The sequence below is a fragment of the Periplaneta americana genome, chromosome 16, assembly GCF_040183065.1.
Source record: "Periplaneta americana isolate PAMFEO1 chromosome 16, P.americana_PAMFEO1_priV1, whole genome shotgun sequence".
Classification (NCBI taxonomy): Eukaryota; Metazoa; Arthropoda; class Insecta; order Blattodea; family Blattidae; genus Periplaneta; species Periplaneta americana.
The window spans coordinates 165,635,706-165,658,628 of record NC_091132.1 but is presented as its reverse complement, the minus strand read 5'-3'; the positions used below and the strand labels follow the sequence as shown (position 1 = coordinate 165,658,628).

Below are 22,923 nucleotides of genomic sequence, written 5' to 3'. Positions count from 1 at the left end.
CAACTAACACCTTTCGCGTTTGTTCTTGTGTTACTTAAGCAAACTTCTCTAACGCGTCCCTCTCCGCCTTTTATGTGCTAGCTATTAGGTTACGTCCATTTCCGGCTTTTCACCTTCAAAATTACTTTCAGTGGAGGAACGAAACCAGAGAGAGAAAAGTGGCTAACAGGCTTGGAGATCACATATTCAGTTTTTCTCAGCCCCAAACTCCCTTGCAAGCACAGCTTCTCCCGTGCATTTTAAATCTTTTCCTCCCGTTTCCGTCTCTTTCAACCAAATTCGTCCACGGCTGTATATAAATGCTGCGAAAAACATGAAGTGTCACTTCGCAGTATTGGCACTCTTGAATCGCATCTCTCTCTCCTTCTAACTAACATGGGACTCCAACTCCTCTCATTGTACAGTTCGACCGGCACCGTGGATCGTGTCCCGGCATAGCTCAGTTGGAAAGAGCCCTCAGCACGCAGAGTTGAGTGGTCCCGGGTTCGATTCCCGGTGCTGGGACGAATTTTCCTCGATTTAATGGTGATTAAGCTTTTATATTTTCGTCTTTGTGTTTCATTTACTCTTTGTCCTAGATCCAAGTCCTGAATCACATTCTGTCTGCATCGGATTACTCATTTTTTAAATAACATATTATGAGTTTCTATACAGTGGGATGTTTCTTACAAGCAATGTTCTGGAAGCGGTTGTGCCATGCTTCTGTGTTAATGTGCGTGGTTCACTTGATCTAGCTGCTTCGAACTGATTCCATAAGTGAGGAGGATGTCGAGCTTCTGTAGCAGGCCGACGCCCTCCTGCAGTAATCCCAATGCAGGTGGCCTTGACATATTTGACGAAATCTGTCATAATTCTCTGCATGGTCTCGAGAACAGAATGAAAACACGCTGGTACATCTTCGACAGGAACAAATGCTAAGACAGCAGTTCTGGTGGTATAACTCGAAGATCTCGCAGAGATTTTCGGTTGACAGAAAAATTTCTTTGGCACCTTTGGTTTATATTTCTTTTTAGGGATTTCCTCAGAGGAAAAACTGAAGCATGTGTTATGGCACCCGCTGCATTCACGTTCGATAATCTGAGATGCAGCCACGAAAGGCTCATCACCAGCTGTACATCGACGCACTACTTCCAGCTCTTCATGTGGTGGAGGATGGACATCTTCTTCTACTTTATATACTGCACTTCTGCATAGGATCCATTTGGTGCTCCTGTGTTCGCCCATTTTGTGCCATGAGGTTTCCTTATGCACACCCATATCCCTTGGTTCGATTGGTATTTCTGGGCTAAAGGTTGTACATATAAACTTTATGAATCGGTAATATATACTTGGAATAGTTTCTCCATGGATATCCATTGAAAATGTAAACATTCAAAGTATTCATCTAAACTTAAGAATTTTGTAACAGAAGTACAACCACGGAAAGATATTTTGAAATGTTAAGAAAGAACTTAAAATATTCATATACCTTAAAACATTTCTGAATACAAAATTTACCACGAAACCGAATTGCTAAAAATGTATTAACTATGAAATGAACTAAACTTCATCGCAGTGGGTGAATTTCCGGTGAGTGAGGGTGAGAATGAAAATCGTTAGGTGTAATCACTTTGGGCGAATATTCCTAGATCAATATTCTTGGGTGAATTTTCATTTTGGCCAACATCCATTGTGCGGACTAGCCTGGTTTGAGTACAATAATAATAACGCCGGCGTGCAACTATTTTGCTACAGAGAATCTGTTTATAATGTTTAGTTCCACAGTATGGATAGTTATAAAGCCCGTATGTAGTTTCGTTTCTTCACGTGCAATATACTTAATATACATATTATTGTAACTCACGAAAATGTCAAAATATTATTATTATTATTATTATTATTATAATCATCACCGTCATCATAATCATCCACACCAGTGTTGTTGTTGTTATTATTATTATTATTATTATTATTATTATTATTATTATTATAATCATCACCGTCATCATAATCATCCACACCAGTGTTGTTGTTGTTATTATTATTATTATTATTATTATTATTATTATTATTACGTTAAAGCTGGTAATTTAGACATAATCGAATCACTAAATATTTTTAAAACAATATAAATTAAGTCATGAACAAAGGAACACTAAATTTCACTTTTTTTCTTTAGTACTACTACAGAAATCTGAAAAAAAAAATCCCTTCATTTCTATATTTATTCCAAAGGAACTTCTAGAAATTGATAGGTATAAGCCTTAAATGTGTGTTTAAACTGTCAAAAGAAAGCCTCTTCAGTAGTGCAATAATATTATTTCCGGTTGAAGTGGAGCACCAAAGAGCAGAATTCCAAAAGTAAGTCATGAATCCGGGAATCAACCGCAGAGATGTATTGGTTACATGCGTAACGCATTCTAATTTCATCACGATTTGAAAGACATAAAAATATGGTACCAGGGCATATGGAACAAAGCAATAGTGGCGCATTATTGCTGATGCATAAAGAGGGATTCCCAGAACGGCATCAAAACTGTGCGCTTGAAGCGACATTTTGTTCATCTGAATGGGCGTAAGTAATTACTAATAATAATTTATAGTAATCAATATAACATTAATACAATATAAAATAGTGTTTAATAATTAATTTAATAGTCTCCAATGTTATATTACGGCGTTAAAATATGTTTTAAAATTAATATACAGTACATCATATCACTTTTTTCATATTCTTGTTTAAATTTTGAAGTTCTTCGTCCTTATATCCAAAATTTACAGAAAATACTGGCGTGAAAATGAAAAACTGAATAGAGGCCTTCAATCAGCAAAACTTAATAGCAATAATACAACTTAGATTATCGAATTAGATTTATTTTTTTAATCATGAAATTTGTCAGTTTTCACATTCTTTTATTATTATTTTCAAAAGTACAGAAAAATCTAAGATTATAATGAAAACATGAATTCAATTTCGGATTGAGGGCACTTATAATATCATCGGAAATATATTACTTCTCACAGGTATGTATGTGTCATGCCATTTTAGGTAACCTATATCTAGACAATTCTCTCAACAAAAGCGCTAAGATGTAACTTATAAACCTGAAATTTTGCTACCGTCAGATGTTTGTCACTGGTTCCAACTCTCAATACTTCCAAAGTCTAAGCTGCCATACAGCGCCACCTCTTACCGATACGTGATTCATACAGGTTGTGACGTAGGTACGAATATGCGTAAGCTCTAGAGTGGAAACGACTGCAAATCACAAGACTAACTCCAAGGACAAGAAAAGGGGGATCTAAAGATTTTCGTATCAATCATTAAGTTTTGGTCCGTAAGTCTTTGATACTAGAGCTGCAATGCAATCCCTGTAATTTTCCAAGAATAAATGCCCTTAACTTTCGTAAATATTGTTGAACGCGCAAAACTTCTCGGATAAAATCGCTATTACCAGTAACAGAGAATTTCCGGAACTGTGCTGTGACTACAAAACAATAGCCATACCCTACAAATAGAATGGATTCTGGAGTGCCTGCACGCGAATCCTCGTGTCCAAAGTAATGTATTACTCGCACGTGTTGACAGATATGGCTCTCGAAATGTTTCTCGCTTGTGTAAACGTACCTACATTTTGAAATGACTATAGTCCACTAGTTTTTCCTAGTCATTCCACTAGTACTGTTTTTTGCTTGTGAGAATGTATTGCCACAGTTTAGTATATACAGTTGCGAAGCTCAATACTTACTAAATATGCAAACAAAGACAGTTGAAATATGCATCCATAGATAGATGCTAGCCACCAGGATCGCTACTATCGCCTCAACACCAGAGTCCGTAGATATCCAGAGTACCGCAATCGTTTGAGCCGGCAAATGCCGACAAATCCGCCATTGTTAGTCCAGCGCGCGCTATGCAGTATACAGTTGTATAGGGAAAGAATGTAATTTAAGTGCGAAAAAATGCAATGCTGCTGTGTTCAGAACTGTTCACGGTGAACTGAAAAAAGCGCACATTTGTTTTCTCTGTGACAAGGTGAAAGAAATAAGGAAAAAGGAAAGAAGTGACTATAAATATAAAAAGGAACGATCCACTACCTAAGCGAGCATACATTGTGAGATTAATGAATGACTGTATTTTGATATTTATTTTTTTCAAAATTTGGGCCCCAAAATATTTTTATAAAACTAATCTTAGAATTTAAGTTGTTTTAGCAATGATATTTCTACATAAAACAAATGAAAATCTTGTACCAATTAGGATCAGTGTCAAATTTTTACCACCTTTCAAATCAAGCATTTCTGAATTTAATCCTATTTGCTATTTGCAAGAATTACATAATATATTTGTGAACTTCTGAATTCATTCCTGAGACAAGATTGTATTGTTTGGCTCGATTGGAAAATGCAGAGACCGTAGAAACTAGAACCCCTATTAAGGTTAGACTGATGTGAAATTTCAATTTTCTAAACTATTCTAGGTAGATCTCTGAAATTTTGTACTTTAATTTGTAATTTTAAATTGTGTGAATTTAGGTTTTCAAAAATTGCTACTACTATGGCCAGAATTTTTGTCTGCATACTTGTCAGACCTTCAGAAACAAAACTTACTATACAATTTTCCTTTTATTTTACTAAAAAAATTATTAAAATATTTAATGCACTAAAAGTGTAAAAACAGAAAAAAATCACCTCAAGCGTAAAAAAATAGTATTAAAATACCTTTTATTGATATTCTGGCTGATATGCATATATATTATCAGGCAGTACATCTCACTTGACGATATGTGTCAGAGGAAGAACAATTGTTTGTATACATCTGAAGTCTGATTAGTGGAATATGGAGCTAATCGGCGAAGTATGCATTGGAGGGAGAAAGGAACTGGCCACCCTACCCCATTACCTCCTGGGCTAGTTGTCTCATGAGTGATGCCTTATTGGTGGTACTTATGAGATTCAAACATGTCTTCGGACATTTGACTAAACAACAGCAACAACAAAAAATATGAGTGTTAGGTATAATTATGATAGTAAGTTTTGTTAAGAACATATTCAAAAACTTCAAATGATTATTGTAATACAGTAAACTGTATGTCAACTGTAAGAATTGTTTATTTATTTTCGAGATATGACTTCCTAAGTTAAAGCGACATAAAAAAATAAATAAAAAAAAACCTCTACAAAAATCAAGCACGTAGTGCAAAATCTGTAGAAAGAGTAGAATTTTTAGCAATGCAAAATTTACAGTAAATTAAAGTGGAGAAAATTCACTTCAAAGTTTTGGATGATAATAATGAACCAGGTCTCTGTCTTTTTTATTTTCTAGGCATTTGGAAACATATAGACCTAGCATATTGTAAATTTATTTCAACTCAACAATAATAATTCCTTTCTACAATTCACCTTAAACGCTCTCGGCAACAATGAACTGTTAATCTTAACTAATATTTACCAAGCACTATTTACAAATCAGAACTATCAGTTCTCAGTTCACAGTTCTTCTAGCTCAGTCACTCAGGTTCACAGTATCTCGAACCACAGACCTTCAGAGACAGTCCACTGTACTCGAACTCAGGTCCCTTCAACTGCGGTCCACTGCATTCGAACTCAGGTCCCTCCAACTGCGGCCCACTGCACTCGAACTCAGGCCTTCTGATGCGGACACAGTTGCGGACGCACACTCGAGTCGAACTCCGGTACACAAGACTGGCTTGCTGTGTTCACTGGCTTACTGACTGAACTAATCATGAATGACACACACACACTCCTTCGCGTCGGTAATTTATAACCACAGCAACGTAACCGAGAAACTTCGAATTCGCGATTTTTCCACTTCGACGGGCTTCTGGAAGAGTCGGGAAGGTCCGTTCCCCCTTCACTTCGTAAGTAGCAGCTGCGCGCGCAGCCTCCCCTCGCGCGTAGGCCCTTTCCCCTCTCTTCTCTCCGCCGCGCGCCGTCCCTCAGTGCTTCGTGGAGCCCGCGCGATCTGCTCTCTTGCGGGACGCTGGTCGTGAGTTCGAATCTCACGTCGCTGTCACAATATTATAGAACTTACCCTTATATACACTACCACGCTGTGCACACGTAACTTACACTAGTAAATAAAGATGACTAAAAAAACTATGTAAACTTATGAAAACACTATAATAGATAAATATTATTTACAAATCACTATAGACTGTAGACACTATTATAACACTAATAATAAAACTGTTAGAAACTTGCAAATATTTCTTGTATCACAAACAAAAACCAATCATGGAAAACACGTTGTTATGGCTACTAGCAACAAGCGGAATTTTCCTTTAGACAAGAGTTGTGCTCTCCTTTGTAACTGAATGTTTTTTAAAAGGAAGTAGCCTTTGAAGTAGGCCTAACATGTGTTGGATTCTATGAAGAAATATTTCGAGAAGTCGAGAAGCTACATTGGCTCAATCGGAAATCAAATATAATAAATAATGTATGAAATAGAGCGTAATTTCCAAAATGATCGCATAATTCGGAGTGGAGGGCGTGGACGGAGCATTTAAATTAACAGTCAGATTCCGCAACCTTTTAAAAATGTGACCCTAAATAGTTGATAGACCGGTCGTATTGTCATGAAAATTGGCAGAGGGCATCTTTAGACCAAAAAATGAATTTTTTAAGGTAAAAACAAAGAAACGATTTTTTGACCAAAAATGACAAAAACTCATGTCAGTGTATCCTTGGGGACATTATACTGAAATTACTAACGACCATATTTTTAAAGCTAAATTCACAAAATGTTTATCACTAGTATATCTAGTTAGTAATAACACATGTACAAAATTTCGTCTCTCTATAATAAGTGGTTTGCATTTTATTAATAACTTAATAGAATAATATTGTATTGCTTTATACAAAAAGTTCATTGCATCACAATTTACATTATTTTTAATTGATATTCACTTATATGATTCTTTATATACATTGGAACAAACATTACTATTGGAGTTTTCTGTAGAGTGAATGGGTAAATTACCTACTAGGAAATTTTATGGCTATTAATTTATTTTTTTTTATAATAAAAAATTTTAGTAATTTACTGATTAATTTTACAGGAAACCCTATAGTAAGCTTTGATTCCATGTATGTAAGGAGCCATGTAAGTGAAAATCACTTAAGAATAATGTCAATTGTAGTGCAAGCGCCTTTTTTTATATAAAGCGGTACAATATTTTAATAAAATAATTAATAAAATGCAAACCACGTATCATATGCGGATACAATTGTGTACACTTGTCACTATTAAGCAGATATATAAGTGATAAAAGTTAGATGAATCTAGCTTCGTAAGTATGGTAGTTATGGATTTCATTGTTGTGAACTCTTAATACTAATGAACTTCGCGAAAATTCAGTATACACTGGTGGCCATAATTCTGGAAACTTTTTGTTTTTGTACTGAATTATTATAACATCTGCATTGATTCACAGATTTATACAATTGAAAATGTTACTCATGACTGTTTCGTTAATTATGGGGTTATAATAAAGGTATTATATTAAATCCTGAATATTTTAACAATAAATAATCGTTACTATGTGGGAAATTATGTTCTTGTCGTTTAAGATCTAAATATTCATTTCAGATTTCATTATAATTTCCCATTATTTACTGTAATAAAAACTGGCCCATTTTTTATTCTAAGATTATTGTTCATCGGTAGAAGCATTGTTGAGCACTGTTAGCATAAAATGTGGACATTACTAGTGTGTTTCTATCATTAGTCTGACTTAAGATTTCGTTAGGTTAACATCTGATTGCTTTACAACAAATTTTATTGATCATTTTATCAAAATGGATCCACGAAAGGACTGGACACCTTCTAGGGCAGTCACGCTTCGAGAAGAAGGCTGCGCATTCAAGGAAATTGCAAGAAAACTTGGTAATGGTGCTACAGTGTCTGGGATCCAGAAGGTAGGCCTATGGCAGAAGTACAAATCCACAAAATCTTGTAAAGGAACACTTAGGACTGGTAGAAAACCTAAAGTAAGTCCAAGAGATGTGAGGCAGATTTGTTGATTAGCATTGAAAGATCAAAGAAACTCTTCTAAACGACAAGAACATAATTTCAAACATAGAAATGATTATTTATTGTTAAAATATTCAGGATTTAATATAATACCTTTATTATAACCCCATAATTAACGAATCAGTCACGAGTAACATTTTCAATTGTATAAATCTATGAATCAATGCAGATGTTATAATAATGCAGTACAAAAACAAAAAGTTTCCAGAATTATGGCCACCAGTGTAGTGTCCCCTTATATGAGGAAGCCGGAGAGTTTGCACGAGGAATGCAGTTGGAAATGTTTAGATTTATTGTTATTTTATTTGCAACATTGTTGTTTTCATTTGTTACTTGTAATTTATTAAGTTCTTGTTGCTGCAATACCTATAACTGTGACGTTTATGAAGAAGTGTATTGAACACTTAAATGTATATTTATGCTATTATAATTATTAAATGAAGTTTTTTTACATTAGTATGTTGACTGACAATAATGTTCTATAATGTAAGAAGATCCTTTAGACGTTTTTACCCTTCAAATTAAAAATATCTGAGTTTTACTTTAAATATTCCTATCCCTAGCGTGTTGAAAAGGACTAACAATGGCGGCCGACTCGGTGATTGCGCTACTCTGGTATATCCACGGACTCTGCTCATCACAGAGTCTTTCCCTACCACACGATAACATGTATTGTACTTTTGATATCGTGTTCTTTTAAAAAATTAACACCTTCCTTCCACTATTGAAATACGAAATACATAAGGTTTATATATTATTTTCATAAAGCATATATTACATTTTATAACCTCACCTTCCTGGATCTTTCGGAAGGATAACTCTGACCTCTTTTTCTTAGAATTTATAGAGAAACAAACGTTTCCTTGTCCCATATTATTACTCAAATTATTGTATTTTATCCATTTACATTTATTACAACCGATAACGAACATTTCACAGTTTACACAACAATGCGAAATACGGCAAAGTCAATGCCTTTTCGATCTAGACCAATCCGTAATATATGTTCGGGTTTTCTATTTCAGTGTATGGAGCTGAGTGAATTATTATAATATAACTTTATTGCGTATCATAGCTAAGTTTCATTTAGTGTAATGTGTCCATCAGTTCCCTTTACTTCTTGTTGCATAATATGTTGCAGAAATAATTACAAAATTATGTTATTTTAATGTGAAGAGAATTTTACACGTTAACATAATCTTTTCGAATCAACATTTTAAGTTTAGAATAGAAGCTACTTTGAGGTTTAATAAAAAAGAATTTATATTGTGATTTTAATATAGCACATCTATCTTCCTCAATAAAGACAGAAAATTTATCATACCGCTCTTATGAAATTAGTGTACGTACGATTGTTACTTCGTCTCTTGGGTAGTATATAAATACAATAATTCAGTACTAAATTTGTAGTATTAAAATAGACAAATTGAATGTGCGGAGTATCATACATAACATTATGCTTAATTATAATGTATAATTGCGAATTTAGGAATATAAGATATAATAAACATAACCTATAATATTTCCATATGAATGGCAGGGCATTGGAGACCAATAAAATGAGACAGAAAGGGGCAACTGGGACAGTACACATAACCTATAATTTCAACATATCTAAATATTCGTGCGGTGCAACTGAAAAATTTGAATCGAGCATAAATGAATGTACAATAATTTCGCAATAATTAATCGAAATAAAGGCAGGTAGTCTATTACACATATAAACAACGTCATTTTCACACCAAAAATAATATTACACCTTAACTCGCGTGGAATTATGTCTGAAGTGTCTCCTAATCATTGTTTTAAATTTTATTAATGCAATTACACTGCATTTTAGAGAAATATATGTTACTTTTTATGCATTCCAATTAATTTATATGGTTGAAACGCCGCCCTTCGTGATCGGGTTAAGTGAGTCACATTGTTTGCCTTACGGCCTGTATTAAATCACGATGGCAGTGACACAGTCTATTGTTCCTAGTACACACAGCGCTCCAAGCGGCTAGCAACTATCGCGAGAAATGCAAAAAATCACGCTAAGCTTCGCGACTGTATATACTAGACTGTGGTATTGCTAACTTCCTAGACTACTGTGTATAGTTCTACCCAAAAGCATCACATTTAACACTTCCTCCATTCCATCAAGTTAAACCAAACTTGACAATTCAATCACATCTCGCCAGGAGATGAGCATAAATGTCATTTGAGATACCTCTCAGCAGAAAAAGACCTTCCAAACAAGATCCAACTATATGGCTTCTCGGTCATGAACATTTTAGTATAGTATTTATTTAACTTGGTAGAGATAAGGCCATCAGGTTATCTCTTCCCCCCCCTTACAGGGGATTACAACTACAATATTAAGAATGCAATTAAAAATATAATTAAAATTAGTATTAAAATTATAATTACAATAAAAGTCAAGTACTAAAAATTATCCGATTAAAAAAGCCGGACAACTTATTATAGATTTTAAGAACAAACAGTTTCTTGCTGAAACACACTTTAAAGCTAGCATTATAAAACAAAACAGTGATTAAAATGGAGAATATTTAAATATTTATTACGAAATATAACTATGTACACGCATGAATGTATATTAAGATGTGTGCGCCATAAAAAACCGCATTCCACACACATGACAACTGAACAGTATCTCGTATGTATGCATACATGAATAGATACTAAAATTTTCCCAGGGCAAAATATCCATTCAAAAGACACCAGAACTGAACAGTTTTCCACAAAAAGCATCTGGAGATTCACCGGACGTGCAAAAAACTTCCTATACACATCACAACTAAACGGCTTCTCGCCTGCGTGAACACGTGAATGCATAATGAGATATATTCCGCGAGAGAAGAACATTTTGCACACACGTCACGTCACAATTGATTGGCTTCTTGCCATGTGCAGGCGGGAATGCTATTTTAGACTGAAGAAAACAGTTGCCACACAAGTCACAAACGGATGGCTTCTCACCAGTGTGTAGGCGTGAATGAACAAATCTCTCGAAGAGCGAAAAACTCATTCCGCAAACGTCACAACTGAAAGCTTCTCGCTAGTGTGCACAACTGAATGGCTTTTAAGTGTTGAAGATCTTGAAAAACACTTCTGACACACGGCGCAACAGAATGGTTTCGCGCCTGAGTGCACGTGTGAATCTCTCCAGATTTCCTAACCGTGAAAAACTCTTTCCACACACACCATAACTGAATGGCCTCTCGTTTGTGTGCACGAGCGAATGAATCTTGCGATCGTGGGACTTTCAAAAACACTTTACACACACATCAGAACTGAATGAAGTTGCGTTTATGTGCACGAGTGAATGCTTCTTGAGATCGTAGGACTGTGAAAAGTACCTCCAACACACGTCACAACTGAATGCTTACTTGCCTGCGTGGACGCGTGAATGCCTCTCGAGATGTGAAAATTGCGAAAAACTCTTTCCACACACGTCACAACTGAATGGTTTCACGCCTGAGTGGACGCGAAAATGCCTCTCGAGATGTGAAAACTGCGAAAAACTCTTTCCACACACGTCACAACTGAATGGCCTTTCTTTTCTGTGCACGCGTGAATGCTTCTTGAGATAGGATTTAGAAAAGAACTTCCCACACGCGTCACAACTGAATGGCTGCTTGCCTGTGTGCACCACTGAATGCCTTTTAAGATGTTCTGATCTTGAAAAACACTTCCCACACACGTCACAGCTGAATGGCTTCTTGCGAGTATGCACCAATGAATGCCTTTTAAGATTTTCTGATCTTGAAAAACACTTGTCACACACGTCGCAACAGAATGGTTTCTCGCTTGAGTGCATGCGTGAATGCCTCTCGAGATGTGGCGATTGCGAAAAACTCTTTCCACACACGTCACAACTGAATGGCCTCTCGTTTGTGTGCACGCGTGAATGCCTCTTGAGAACGGTGGAATTTGAAAAGCACTTTCCGCAAACGTCACAACTGAATTGTTTCTCGCTTGAGTGAACGCGCGAATTCTTTTCGAAATCCCCCGATCGTGAAAAACACTTTCCACGCACATCGCCATTGAATTCCTTGTGAGATTTGTGTACGAGGTAATGGCTTTTGAGTCTTACAAAGCGGAGAAAAGACATTCCACAAAAGTCACAATCGTATTTCTTGCCGTCCTCCTCTTCAGGAATATTTTCGCAGAATTTTGCAACTCCACCATTACGGCTAACTGCAACACTAACATTTATAAGTGTTATGAGTGGAGAGTACGTTTTTCTCAATGAAGAAATATATGCCCCATAAGCAGAGTAATATACGAGAAACTGATAATGGACTTTCACTTTCAGTTACTTTTTGTACAGATTATCTTTAAAAAATTAAGTAGTAATAGTAATTATGATAATCATAATAGCATAACATAACATAACATACCATAACAATAATTATTCATTTATTTTTTAATATCTATGTGCTGCAAAAGAGACATGAGGCAACAGAAGTCCAAGACAGTTATACAATTAATCCAATAAAATAAACAACTATGGTACAAATTAAATAATGATGATGATGATGATGATGATGATGATAATAATAATAACCATAACAACAAATATAGTACAAATGGTGGTAATGTATTAGTAATGTCTGTAATATTATCAGCAAATACTAATAATAATAATAATAATAATAATAATAATAATAATAATAATAATAATAAATGTAGTACTAGTGGTGGTACTGTGTTAGTAATATCTGTAATATTATCAGCAAATAATAATAATAATAATAATAATAATAATAATAATAATAATAATAATGTTAATACTACAGATGCTTGACATTTTACATATCGAAATGGGGGAACGCATTTAACACAATAAATTCAGAATTTCTCTAGGCATCTTATTATATTATTATTTATATTTATCTTATTATATTTTTTGTGTTTGAAAAGTCAATTAAAGCATTTATTTTCTCTTTAATACTATAATCTAAAATGCAGCAAAACAATGACTGAATTAAATCACTAATACAAATACGAAATTATAATAGTACTTTTATGAAGAGAAACTAAAAAACTAGAAAAATTGTGCAGGACTGAATATTACATTACATTGAAAAAAAAAAAAAAGTTTAATTTTCCCATTAAATCCTATCTAATATTGTCGGTACTAAAGAATGTTAACAGAACTAATACATTTACTCAATTAATGTGTCAATATTTTAGTAATAATGCAGAAACGTACTTCTTACAAAACGCTAAACCTAAAAGTCAGCTGTTATTTATAATATGTGAGGATTGTCCAACAACCCAGAAAGAACGAGCACCAAATTATAGGTGTACAGCTGTGAGTGTGTGTGTGTTTTTTTTTATCCAATGCCACCAGGTTGTCTTTTCGACATTTCTGGTCTTCTCTCCTGGCTGTGGCTTAGTTGTAACCCACTTCTGAGGTTGGGGCGCCTGGAAGGCGGAGTTACATTACCCCGATGATGTGATAGGATGATTATGATAATGTAGTGCCAGGAGAGGTCTTAAATCTAAACTTAACCTAAATTCCAGACCATGGACGAACATAGGAATAAACCCCTTTAACGAAAAATTCCTGTGCTCTAACCGGGAATCGAACCCGGGACCTCATGAACTATAGCCAGAAGCTCTGACCACTAGACCATGAGGCTGAGTGTTGCAAGTACAACCAATGTCAACAATGCTCTATTTAAGGTTATGATGTAGTGGGTACGTCACACCATCACAATGTTGGCAGCTTAGTGCAACGCACGCCTTACTGGGATGCAGGGGAATCCATATCCATGCAACAATAATATTGCTAAATCCAAAAATTGAAATCGACACAAATTTTCTAATTTCTTTCTAAGAACTCAGCACTATGATGGACATGCTGCAGAGAAGTAAGACTCACTTCCTTCAAAGCTATACACAAAAGCCTACTACAACTGCCGGATCAGACTTGGGAAAACAACAGGAACTATATTTCCTGAGTACATTCCATTAGTCAATGAAAATGGTCAGTGAACTGTTCTCCATTAAATGTGAAAAGTTGAAGGCAAGTCTATGCCTTGGTATTTTGTTTGACAGCAGCAACATCAGCTCCACTAGTTGGCAGTTGTAGGAGTGGTAAAGTAGCGTTAGGGCAGGTGTTCGTGATAGAGATAGGATATTATATGATTCAAGCCTTTTATATCTGCAATGTAAACTGGAGTTTTCAATATATAAAATACTCATGTTGAAATGATAAATATGTTTATGTTGTCATTATTTAAATAAAGCAGTAAAACCAACAAGAAACTAGGGACTCGTATATTACACTCACCTCTCAGTTGAATCTTCATTCTCTTCTGCTGTTACTTCCAGTTTGACCTCCTTCACTTGATCCAACTCACAAAACTCTTCCTGTAGGAGAAGATGATGTAAAGACAGACACAGAGCACAATAATACATGAAAATCAGACAGTAAAAATCTATAACTTATCCGATCTTTAAAGGAAAGATTTTGTGAAGAATGTGGGCATCCATTTTGACACTAATGGATTACCACCAAGTACGGTATATGATTCAAAAAACTAAACAGTTCTAGTAAAACAATTAACTTAAAAATTGGATAGCGTAAAAGTTATGACTGGGATGACTAACAGCTACATTAGCCAGTAAATAACAGAGAGAGAACTACCGACCAACACACTTCATAAACTGCACTCACCTCAGCTTCACTCTTAAGTATGGGAAAGTCAATTGGCACTGCAGATTCCTCAAATACTATCTCCGATTTAAACTTATACCTGTGATCTATACATTCAGTTTTTATTTTAGTGACGTCCAGATCTAATAAATTCCCTTCCTGCAACATAAAGAACAAAATACTTATACAAAACAGTAAAAAATTTGTACACGAAAACACGTGGCTATTTATAAAGTCAGTCCACATTTTTATTAATACTGATGTCAACAAATGCATATCTACTTATTCCAAAACCAATAGTGAAATAATTTATCTGAAAATCGTTGTAGCGCAGGTTATACGAGTAAAAGAATATATTTATTGTATGATATTTTGTTGCCAGTATGATCAGAAGGATCCACAACAAAATATAAAGGTTAATGTTATTCTAAATAAGCTAGTATTGATTCAGTTTTAAATTATTTAAATGTCCTTCTAAAAATCCATGCAAGTAAAGGAAACGTCAAGGTTTTTGTGTTTGTAATATATATATATATATATATATATATATATATATATATATTGAATGTATGTATTCACACCATTTTGTGAGTATGTGTGTTTTATGTGAACTAAAATTCGGTGTGGAACTTCACATTCACAATTTTCAACTTTTTTAGTTGTGTTTCATCTCTTGGAAGAAAGAACAACTAATTAGAAAGGAATATGCTTCCCAGTTATAAATTACGCCCTTTAGTAAATATAATATATTAATTGTTCTCAATGTACCTCAGATAAAGGCTTCTTCTCTTCTATTTCTGCGATACCACTTGTCTGTACACCCATTGGGTCGGACACAGGTTCCATCTTGATCATGTCCATTACGACTGAAGGAGGAAATTACGTAACATAAGTTAATATGCAGAATGTGAAATACTCAGATAGACTTACTAGCTTGGCAATAATAAGTCCACATCTGCGCGGTGTGTGTATTTCTGTGCACGCCACAACACACAAAAGTTACCACAAAAATACAAACGAATGTGTACATCAGCACAGATGAGCATGTGATACTAGGGATAAGATAGAGTAGTTGTCTAACAAATAAATTCGATGATTTCACGATATTGTTTGTCTCTAAGTTCTACATATGATTTGTTCCACTGGATCCGTTCGGGCGTTTTCAACAAAATGCAGATGTCTACTAAATAGTGTCGGACGAGAAAGTAGGAAATAGACGAGGTGAAAAAAGAAAGCAAAGGACATGAAAGACACTGTGTAGAACAATGGAATATAAGTGTATGAGTCGCTTAAATTATGTAAATTGTAAGAATATAGTTTAAGGTATTAAATTAATTAGTGAAGTGATGTAAATAGCAAAGTGAGCGAGGTGTATGAATTAGCTATGTTAGGTGGGATAGAGATTACGACATATGAATATAACAAGTAAGAGATAGAAATGGTAATGATAGGTATGTGTCGTGAAAATAGAGACAGAATAAAAAGGAAAAAAAAAAAATGTAGGAATAGACAAATTAGGTGGGGGTAGGTTTTAGAAAGATATATAGTGTCAGATGTATAAAGTACGAAATATATGTAGTGATAACTAAAAGATTGAACACGAAAGACACAGGACTGAATGAAGGAAGATAAGTACATGAGTCATCCAATAAGTTTATAATTCACAATTTATATCCAAATTTAAACCAGCAAAATGCTCGACGTGCAATTCTATAAAACTTCCAAATGTCGAAATAGTCTAATACCAATTCGATCTATCGATTCATCTTACGAAGTAGTCCACACCTATGGAGTAACGGTCAGCGCATCTGGCTGCAAAACCAGGTGGCCCGGGTTCGAATCCCGGTCGAGGCAAGTTACCTGGTTGAGGTTTTTCCGGGGTTTTCCCTCAACCCAATACGAGCAAATGCTGGGTAACTTCCGGTGCTGGACGCCGGACTCATTTCACCGGCATTATCACCTTCATATCATTCAGACGCTAAATAACCTAGATGTTGATACAGCGTCGTAAAATAACCCAATAAAATAAATAAAATAAGAATAAAATAAATCTGACGAAGTAAAACCTAAGTGGACTTCGCATATCGATAGTAGGAAATAACTCAAGTGAAGATAACATCGTTTCCATCGTTTCTATGAAATTACCGATCGCTCTACATATTTATTGAGATATAATATAAATGATTACCGATTTCGATTACACAGGGAACTTGACAATCTCTTACATACTGTTCCTCCATATTACCATCTACGAGAGGAAATCAAATCTTCCTCTTCAATTTATTGAAAAAAAGTGTCAATTCCCGTTTATACTAAAGAATAACACAATTAATAGTAAGATTAGGAATTTCAACTTGCGGGCACAAAAATTAATATTTAAATAGAGAAATGCGTAATTGTCTAAATTAGTTACACTAATCGTAACTGATAATTTTCTTTTACAGAGAGCGATACTTTGGCTATTATATTTTGTAGAGCTCCATTTCGAGTTTGACCAGGTGCTCGTAAAATGTGGGCGGAAGTTTAAAGTTTATCATGGCGATAATTCTAGCCATATACGTACGCTCATAACCATACCACAAGCAATGTAAGTGGAAAACTGAGCAAAATATTCTTTGTGGTGCTTATCTATCTATTTGGATAGGTCTACAGATGTAGACACATTTTAATTAAGAGCCAATTCGTTGCGAAACATTCAATTATACTTTTCTCCCACTATTCTGTGCGACTATAATCTATCAGAATATTTAGCATATTATATCCTTTATTCTATCTTTCCAATCGTATATTCATTAATACGTCACTTTCTCAACTTCAGCGAATTATATCCTGGACGATCACGCATTCGATAAGGGGATCATCTGTAACTGGAGTATGTTAACTAAACATTTATCCCGGATATGTGAACCTGTACACTTTAACGACCGATCTATATTTTAGCTACTATCAATTCAACGATTAGGCATATTGTACGAGTACATAGCAATGCAGAGAGTTAGGTAACGGATACGTATATTACTCAGCACTGTATAATGGTTAATTAGCAAAGCAACATGTTTAATACGACTTGTGGCTTCTGGGCCATTCCATGTTAAAATACTTCAACATCAAAGCGAGAATCCTTCTATATTCGTTCACCCAAAATATAGTGTTTAACCTATAAATAAGATCAATTAACAAAAGGTACCACTGTATCAGTAGTAACAACTTCATGAAATGCCAGATGAAACTGTACAAATAATTGGAAAATTACAGTATGATCATTTGGTCCACGTAGCATCCATTTTTGGCCCAAGGATAATTCGTGTAACATTTTTTTTTATTAGTAAGTATATTTTAATTACTAAAATGTGATAATTTCGGTCCAGAGAATATACACCTTAGTGCAAGCATAATTCTTTTCACTTGTTTAATTATTATGCATCAAGATAACAAAAATACGATCATTTGATGACGAGAGTATCCATTTTTGGTGCTGAGATAATTGCTTTAAAATGTTTCTAACATAAGTAAATTACAAATCACTCCAAACAAATATAAATACACAGAGGATTATGTAGGATCATAATTTTTTTATTTGTCCCTGTTATGCACCACTGTTTACGTAATCAAATTAACCTCATTTTGAAGAAGAACTTAATCAATGGAGGCACATTTTTTTTTCCTTTAATACGAATAGTGTAAATAACAAAGCCCGTGATCTAAACTTCTCAGAACATAACATTTTTCCGCGGATTAGGCACGAACCATATACTTATGCGTAGTAATGAATGGTTGTATCGCCGCCATATTGTCCACAGAAGGCGTCACGAAAGAATAGATCACCATTTACATACAAACGTGAATGTTAATTATTTCGAAATACGACGTCCTTCGACAATAATTTCTATTATTACTGGCACTAAAAAAGCTTTCCTGCCCGTTCGGTCCAGGCCCCCAAAAACACACTGATCAGAAATATGCTCATGAAAATTTCCAGCAAACTTTACTAGATTGGCCTACTAAAATTACAGGCGTGTCGACCTGGTTGGCGAGTTGATATAACGCAGGCCTTCTGTGCTCAAGGTTGCGGGCTCCATCCCGGGCCAGGTCTATGGCATTTAAGTGTCATTAAATGGGACTTCGGCGAGACAAAATTACGGCACATTCGGCGACGCTGATATAACTTCTGCAGTTGCGAGCGTTGTTAAGTAAAACGTAACATTAACTATTACAGGTCTCATCAGCATGTGCAGTTACAGGGACTATTCATGAATCGTTACTACGTACAGCAGATAAATACTATTCGAATAACGCAACTGTTAAAGGCAAAAGTGGACCTTCTTTGGTGTAGTTCTGTAGAAGTACCCAAATGAAAATAGATATGGCTATAAACATAATTTTTATAATATATGAAACAAACAGGAATAATATTTATCGTTCTTAAGGGAAGCATTGAAAATAATAATAATAATAATAATAATAATAATAATAATAATAATAATAATAATAATAATAATAATAATAAAGCCTGCATACAATACAAACTTATCCTAAATTTCTTACTGGTAAGAGTGTAATACAAAGACAATACGTGAAATAAAAAAATCTGAACCTTACGGAATAATTAATTTCAAGTTTTAAATGTAAATATGTACCTGTAACCCACTTATTTTTTTACAGTAACATGCAAAGAATTAAATACATTCCTCTAGGACAAACCGACGTAACACAATGGATTGTAAGCATGCAGGAAAGTTTTTGGATGTCGTTTCCTCCTAACTTTTTGTGGAATACAATGCAATATTATGTTGGCCACAGGTCATCGAAACAATCACATTTACATACCTGTTTTCAGCTGTCACTGGTGAAGGACAATATTAGTATAGAATAATAAGACCTATACTGCAAATTTATATTAGTATATTTCTAATTTAGATAGCTTGACAGCAATTAACATAGAAGACCGTGACACATTGGTTTCTGGATTACTTATGGCCGTCATATCAACATAGTGAACTGGATAGATAATACTTGTATACAAATTCATCCTGCCTAAGGTTCTCCTAAACCTCTAAAACAAATATCGGGATGAGCCCTATAAGAAATGGGCCACGAACTTACATTTCTTTACCCATAAAGATTCTGTTGATTTTGCAAACAATTTTCGACACAGTTGAATTGGCTTAGCCTCATATATTACCCTGTTGCTTGAGCCTGTTACTAGAATTTATTCGCACAGGGGATTTTTACAGTTCAGACTTACAAATCCAGGTATTTCTTCTAGCGGTCTTGACTCAGTCTTCGAACATCACACTTGTCATATGAGCGAGTTTACTGGACTCCACTGGCACTGTGAAGGGACAAAGTACCTTTCCAATGTGCAGACTTACATCTTCCGGCGTTTCTTCTTGTGATCCTTAACTCAGCTTCTCTAACGACTTCCCCACCCCCTCTGTTCTGTGTAACTATTGCGTCACGTCTGTTTTCGGCTGTTTCCCCTTCAACATTTTTTTCAGTGGAGCAGCGAAACCGCACTGAGACAAGTGGCGTACAGGCTTGGAGTTTACTGTACATATTCAGTCTATCTCAGCCCCAAACTCCATTGCATTTTTAAGTTTGTCTCCCTTTCCCACTCTACTCAATTCGTTCACGGCTATATACAAATGCCGCAAAAAAAAAAAAGTGACGTGTTAGTTAAATAGCATTCCCACTCTTCAATTGCATCTCTCTCTCTCTCTTCCAATTAATGTGGCGAATGGATGTGTAGGCGAAAGAAGAACTTCTTTTAATAAAATGTCTCTTGAATTTTACTATTGTTTTGGCGAAATAGTGTGCTGCATTCGGCTGTAAATCAGGAGTGGATGCAACTTCTGGGGAAGGAGATTTTTCTGACCTCAAGTTTAGGTTTGCCATTAGCAGTAGAAGCAGAGGGGGACGAAATTGACCGTTTCTGTCTGTTCTTATAAGAAAGTTCACAGTATAATTTTCTAAAATCCTTTGATTTATTTCAGAAGACGAGAGTCCAGGGAAAAACAAGGTAACGAATAATATAATTTTGAGGTCGATTTTCTTAGAGTTAGGAGTGTCTCAATACGCCTATGATGAGCCACAGATCCTCCACATTGCTGTCTTGTAGCGGCAGGTAAATGTCTGGTATATATTGGATTATGCTCCTATATCCAGAGCATTGAGAGTAACGTAGGTAAAGCAATTTCATAATTGAGCCGTTCAGAGCAGAAGTGGTGTAAGTCAAATCTGGGTAATGTAGGTTAAAGTAAACATTCTGTAAAATACAGCACAAAGTTGCAATTAATATGTCCTTCGTGCTCATGAAACCGTATAAATACTGAAATTAGTGTATACAATTAGATAAATTATATTATCATTATTTTTATTATTATTATTAAGTTAAAGCTGTTAATTTAGACATAATGACATCACTAAAATGTTATAAAACAATTTAATTAAAAGTTATGAACAATGAAAACTTACATTCCATTTTTTTTAATATTGCTAGCCAAAAAAAAAAAAAAAAAAAAAAAAAAAAAACTTAATTTCCATATATATTCGTGTGGAACTTCTTGAAACTGTTAAGTATAAGCCTTAAATGTGTGTTTATTTTGTGAACAGAGAGCATCTTCATTAGTGCAACATAATTACTTCCTGTTGAAGTGCACCACAAAAGAGAAGAAGAATTCCAGAAGTAAGTAATGAATCAGAGAAACAATCGCAGAGATGTGTTGATTACCTTATTGATAAATTCGATTTTCGTTAGGATTTGATACACATTGAAATATGGTAGCAGGACAAATGAAATGAAGCAATATTGGAGAATTATTGATGATGCATAAAGAGGGATCCCCCGAAGGGCATCAAAATGGTGCATTTTGGTGCGACATCTTGAACGTCTCAAGGGGTTTAAAATTTTTTGGTCGTCGGGAAAAATGACATAAGGATAAAAAAAAGTCCATTTTTCTGTTGTATCTCATCACTTAAGTCAAGAATTTCTTTTTTAATATTTGAAATGATAAAATTCCTTCTATGTTACATTGAAAATGGTCTTACTTTGACCAACATACATTAATTTCATTATTATACTTATATTTAGTTAAGAGTAAGTTAAAAAAAATCACATTTGAAAAATTCATTTTTTTTTTCACTTACGTGCTATTTGCGCCGACCAAAAAATTTTTAATACTGCTTTATAGGAAGTAATATAATTTTATTATATTAAATATATAGAATAATTTTTATTACTGGAATCTATTTTTATTAATAATCTAGGGGTTCATAAATAATTTTATAATCTACAATGTTAAATTACGGCATTACAGTAAGTTTTAAAAATATTATTCAGCACATTATTTGACTTTTTTAGATATTGTTGTTTAAATTTTGTATATTTCGTCCTTATTTCCAAAGTTTAAAGAAAATCCTGGCGTGACAAAGAAAATGTGAACACAGGCCCGGAACTAACAATTTTCAGTACCTAAACGCAATCATACAAGTTAAATTATCGTATTAGATGTATTATTTAAACATTTGTCAATTTTCAAATCTGTTCCACTCTTATCTTCAAAATTACACAAAAATCTAACGTGATAATGAATATACAAATACAGATTCGGATTCAGAGCACGTTATTTAAATAGAACAAGTATTTGTAGCAGAAATGATTTTAAATGCATATCAGTGTAATATAATAATAATAATAATAATAATAATAATAATAATAATATCTCAAATGGATTACATTTCCCCAGTATGTATGCGTGCATGTCGTTGTAAGTAACCTGAATCCAGACAATTCTTTCCACAATAGCGCTGAGGTGCAACTTATAATCCACTGAATTTGTTACTGGGAGATATTTGTCACTGGTTCCAACTCTCATTAGTTCCAAAGTCGAAGCTGCGAGAAAGCCCCATCTCTGACCGATACGTGATTCATAGCGGATGTGACGTAGGTACGGATATGTGACGACTTTAGAGTGGAAACGACTGCAGATCAGAAGATTAACTTGAAGAAAGAGATGTAAGATTTTCGTAACAATCAAAACGTTATGTATTACTCGCACGTGTTGATAGATTATGGCTCTTGTAATGTTTCTCGTTTGTGTAAGCGTACCTACATTTTGAAATGACTATAGTACGAAAGTTTTTCCCAGCCATTCCACTAGTACGGTTTTTTCCTTGTGGGAATGGATTCCTGAGTTTCTAGACTACTCGACTG

The 22,923-nt window shown here is 34.6% G+C and overlaps 1 protein-coding gene across 5 annotated transcripts in view; it reads right to left on the bottom strand.

The window, feature by feature from the left end:
* The window catches only part of LOC138691780 (zinc finger protein 235-like), a 187,164-nt gene that overhangs the window by 9,948 nt on the left and 154,293 nt on the right, over window positions 1-22,923 (bottom strand). For 3 of the 5 annotated variants that reach the window (XR_011329960.1, XM_069814161.1, XM_069814160.1), the window contains exons 3-5: window positions 15,480-15,577; window positions 14,733-14,870; window positions 14,346-14,425 (exon numbers count right to left, since the gene is read on the bottom strand). Coding sequence is in view for 4 of the 5 variants with exons in the window: in XM_069814161.1 (XP_069670262.1) it covers window positions 14,346-14,425; window positions 14,733-14,870; window positions 15,480-15,572 (311 nt within the window). In the remaining variant the exon portion in view is untranslated. Of the gene's footprint in view, window positions 1-7,688; window positions 12,250-14,345; window positions 14,426-14,732; window positions 14,871-15,479; window positions 15,578-19,538; window positions 19,630-22,923 lie in introns of those variants that run through there. The other 2 variants (XM_069814159.1, XM_069814157.1) reach the window with 2 other exon arrangements.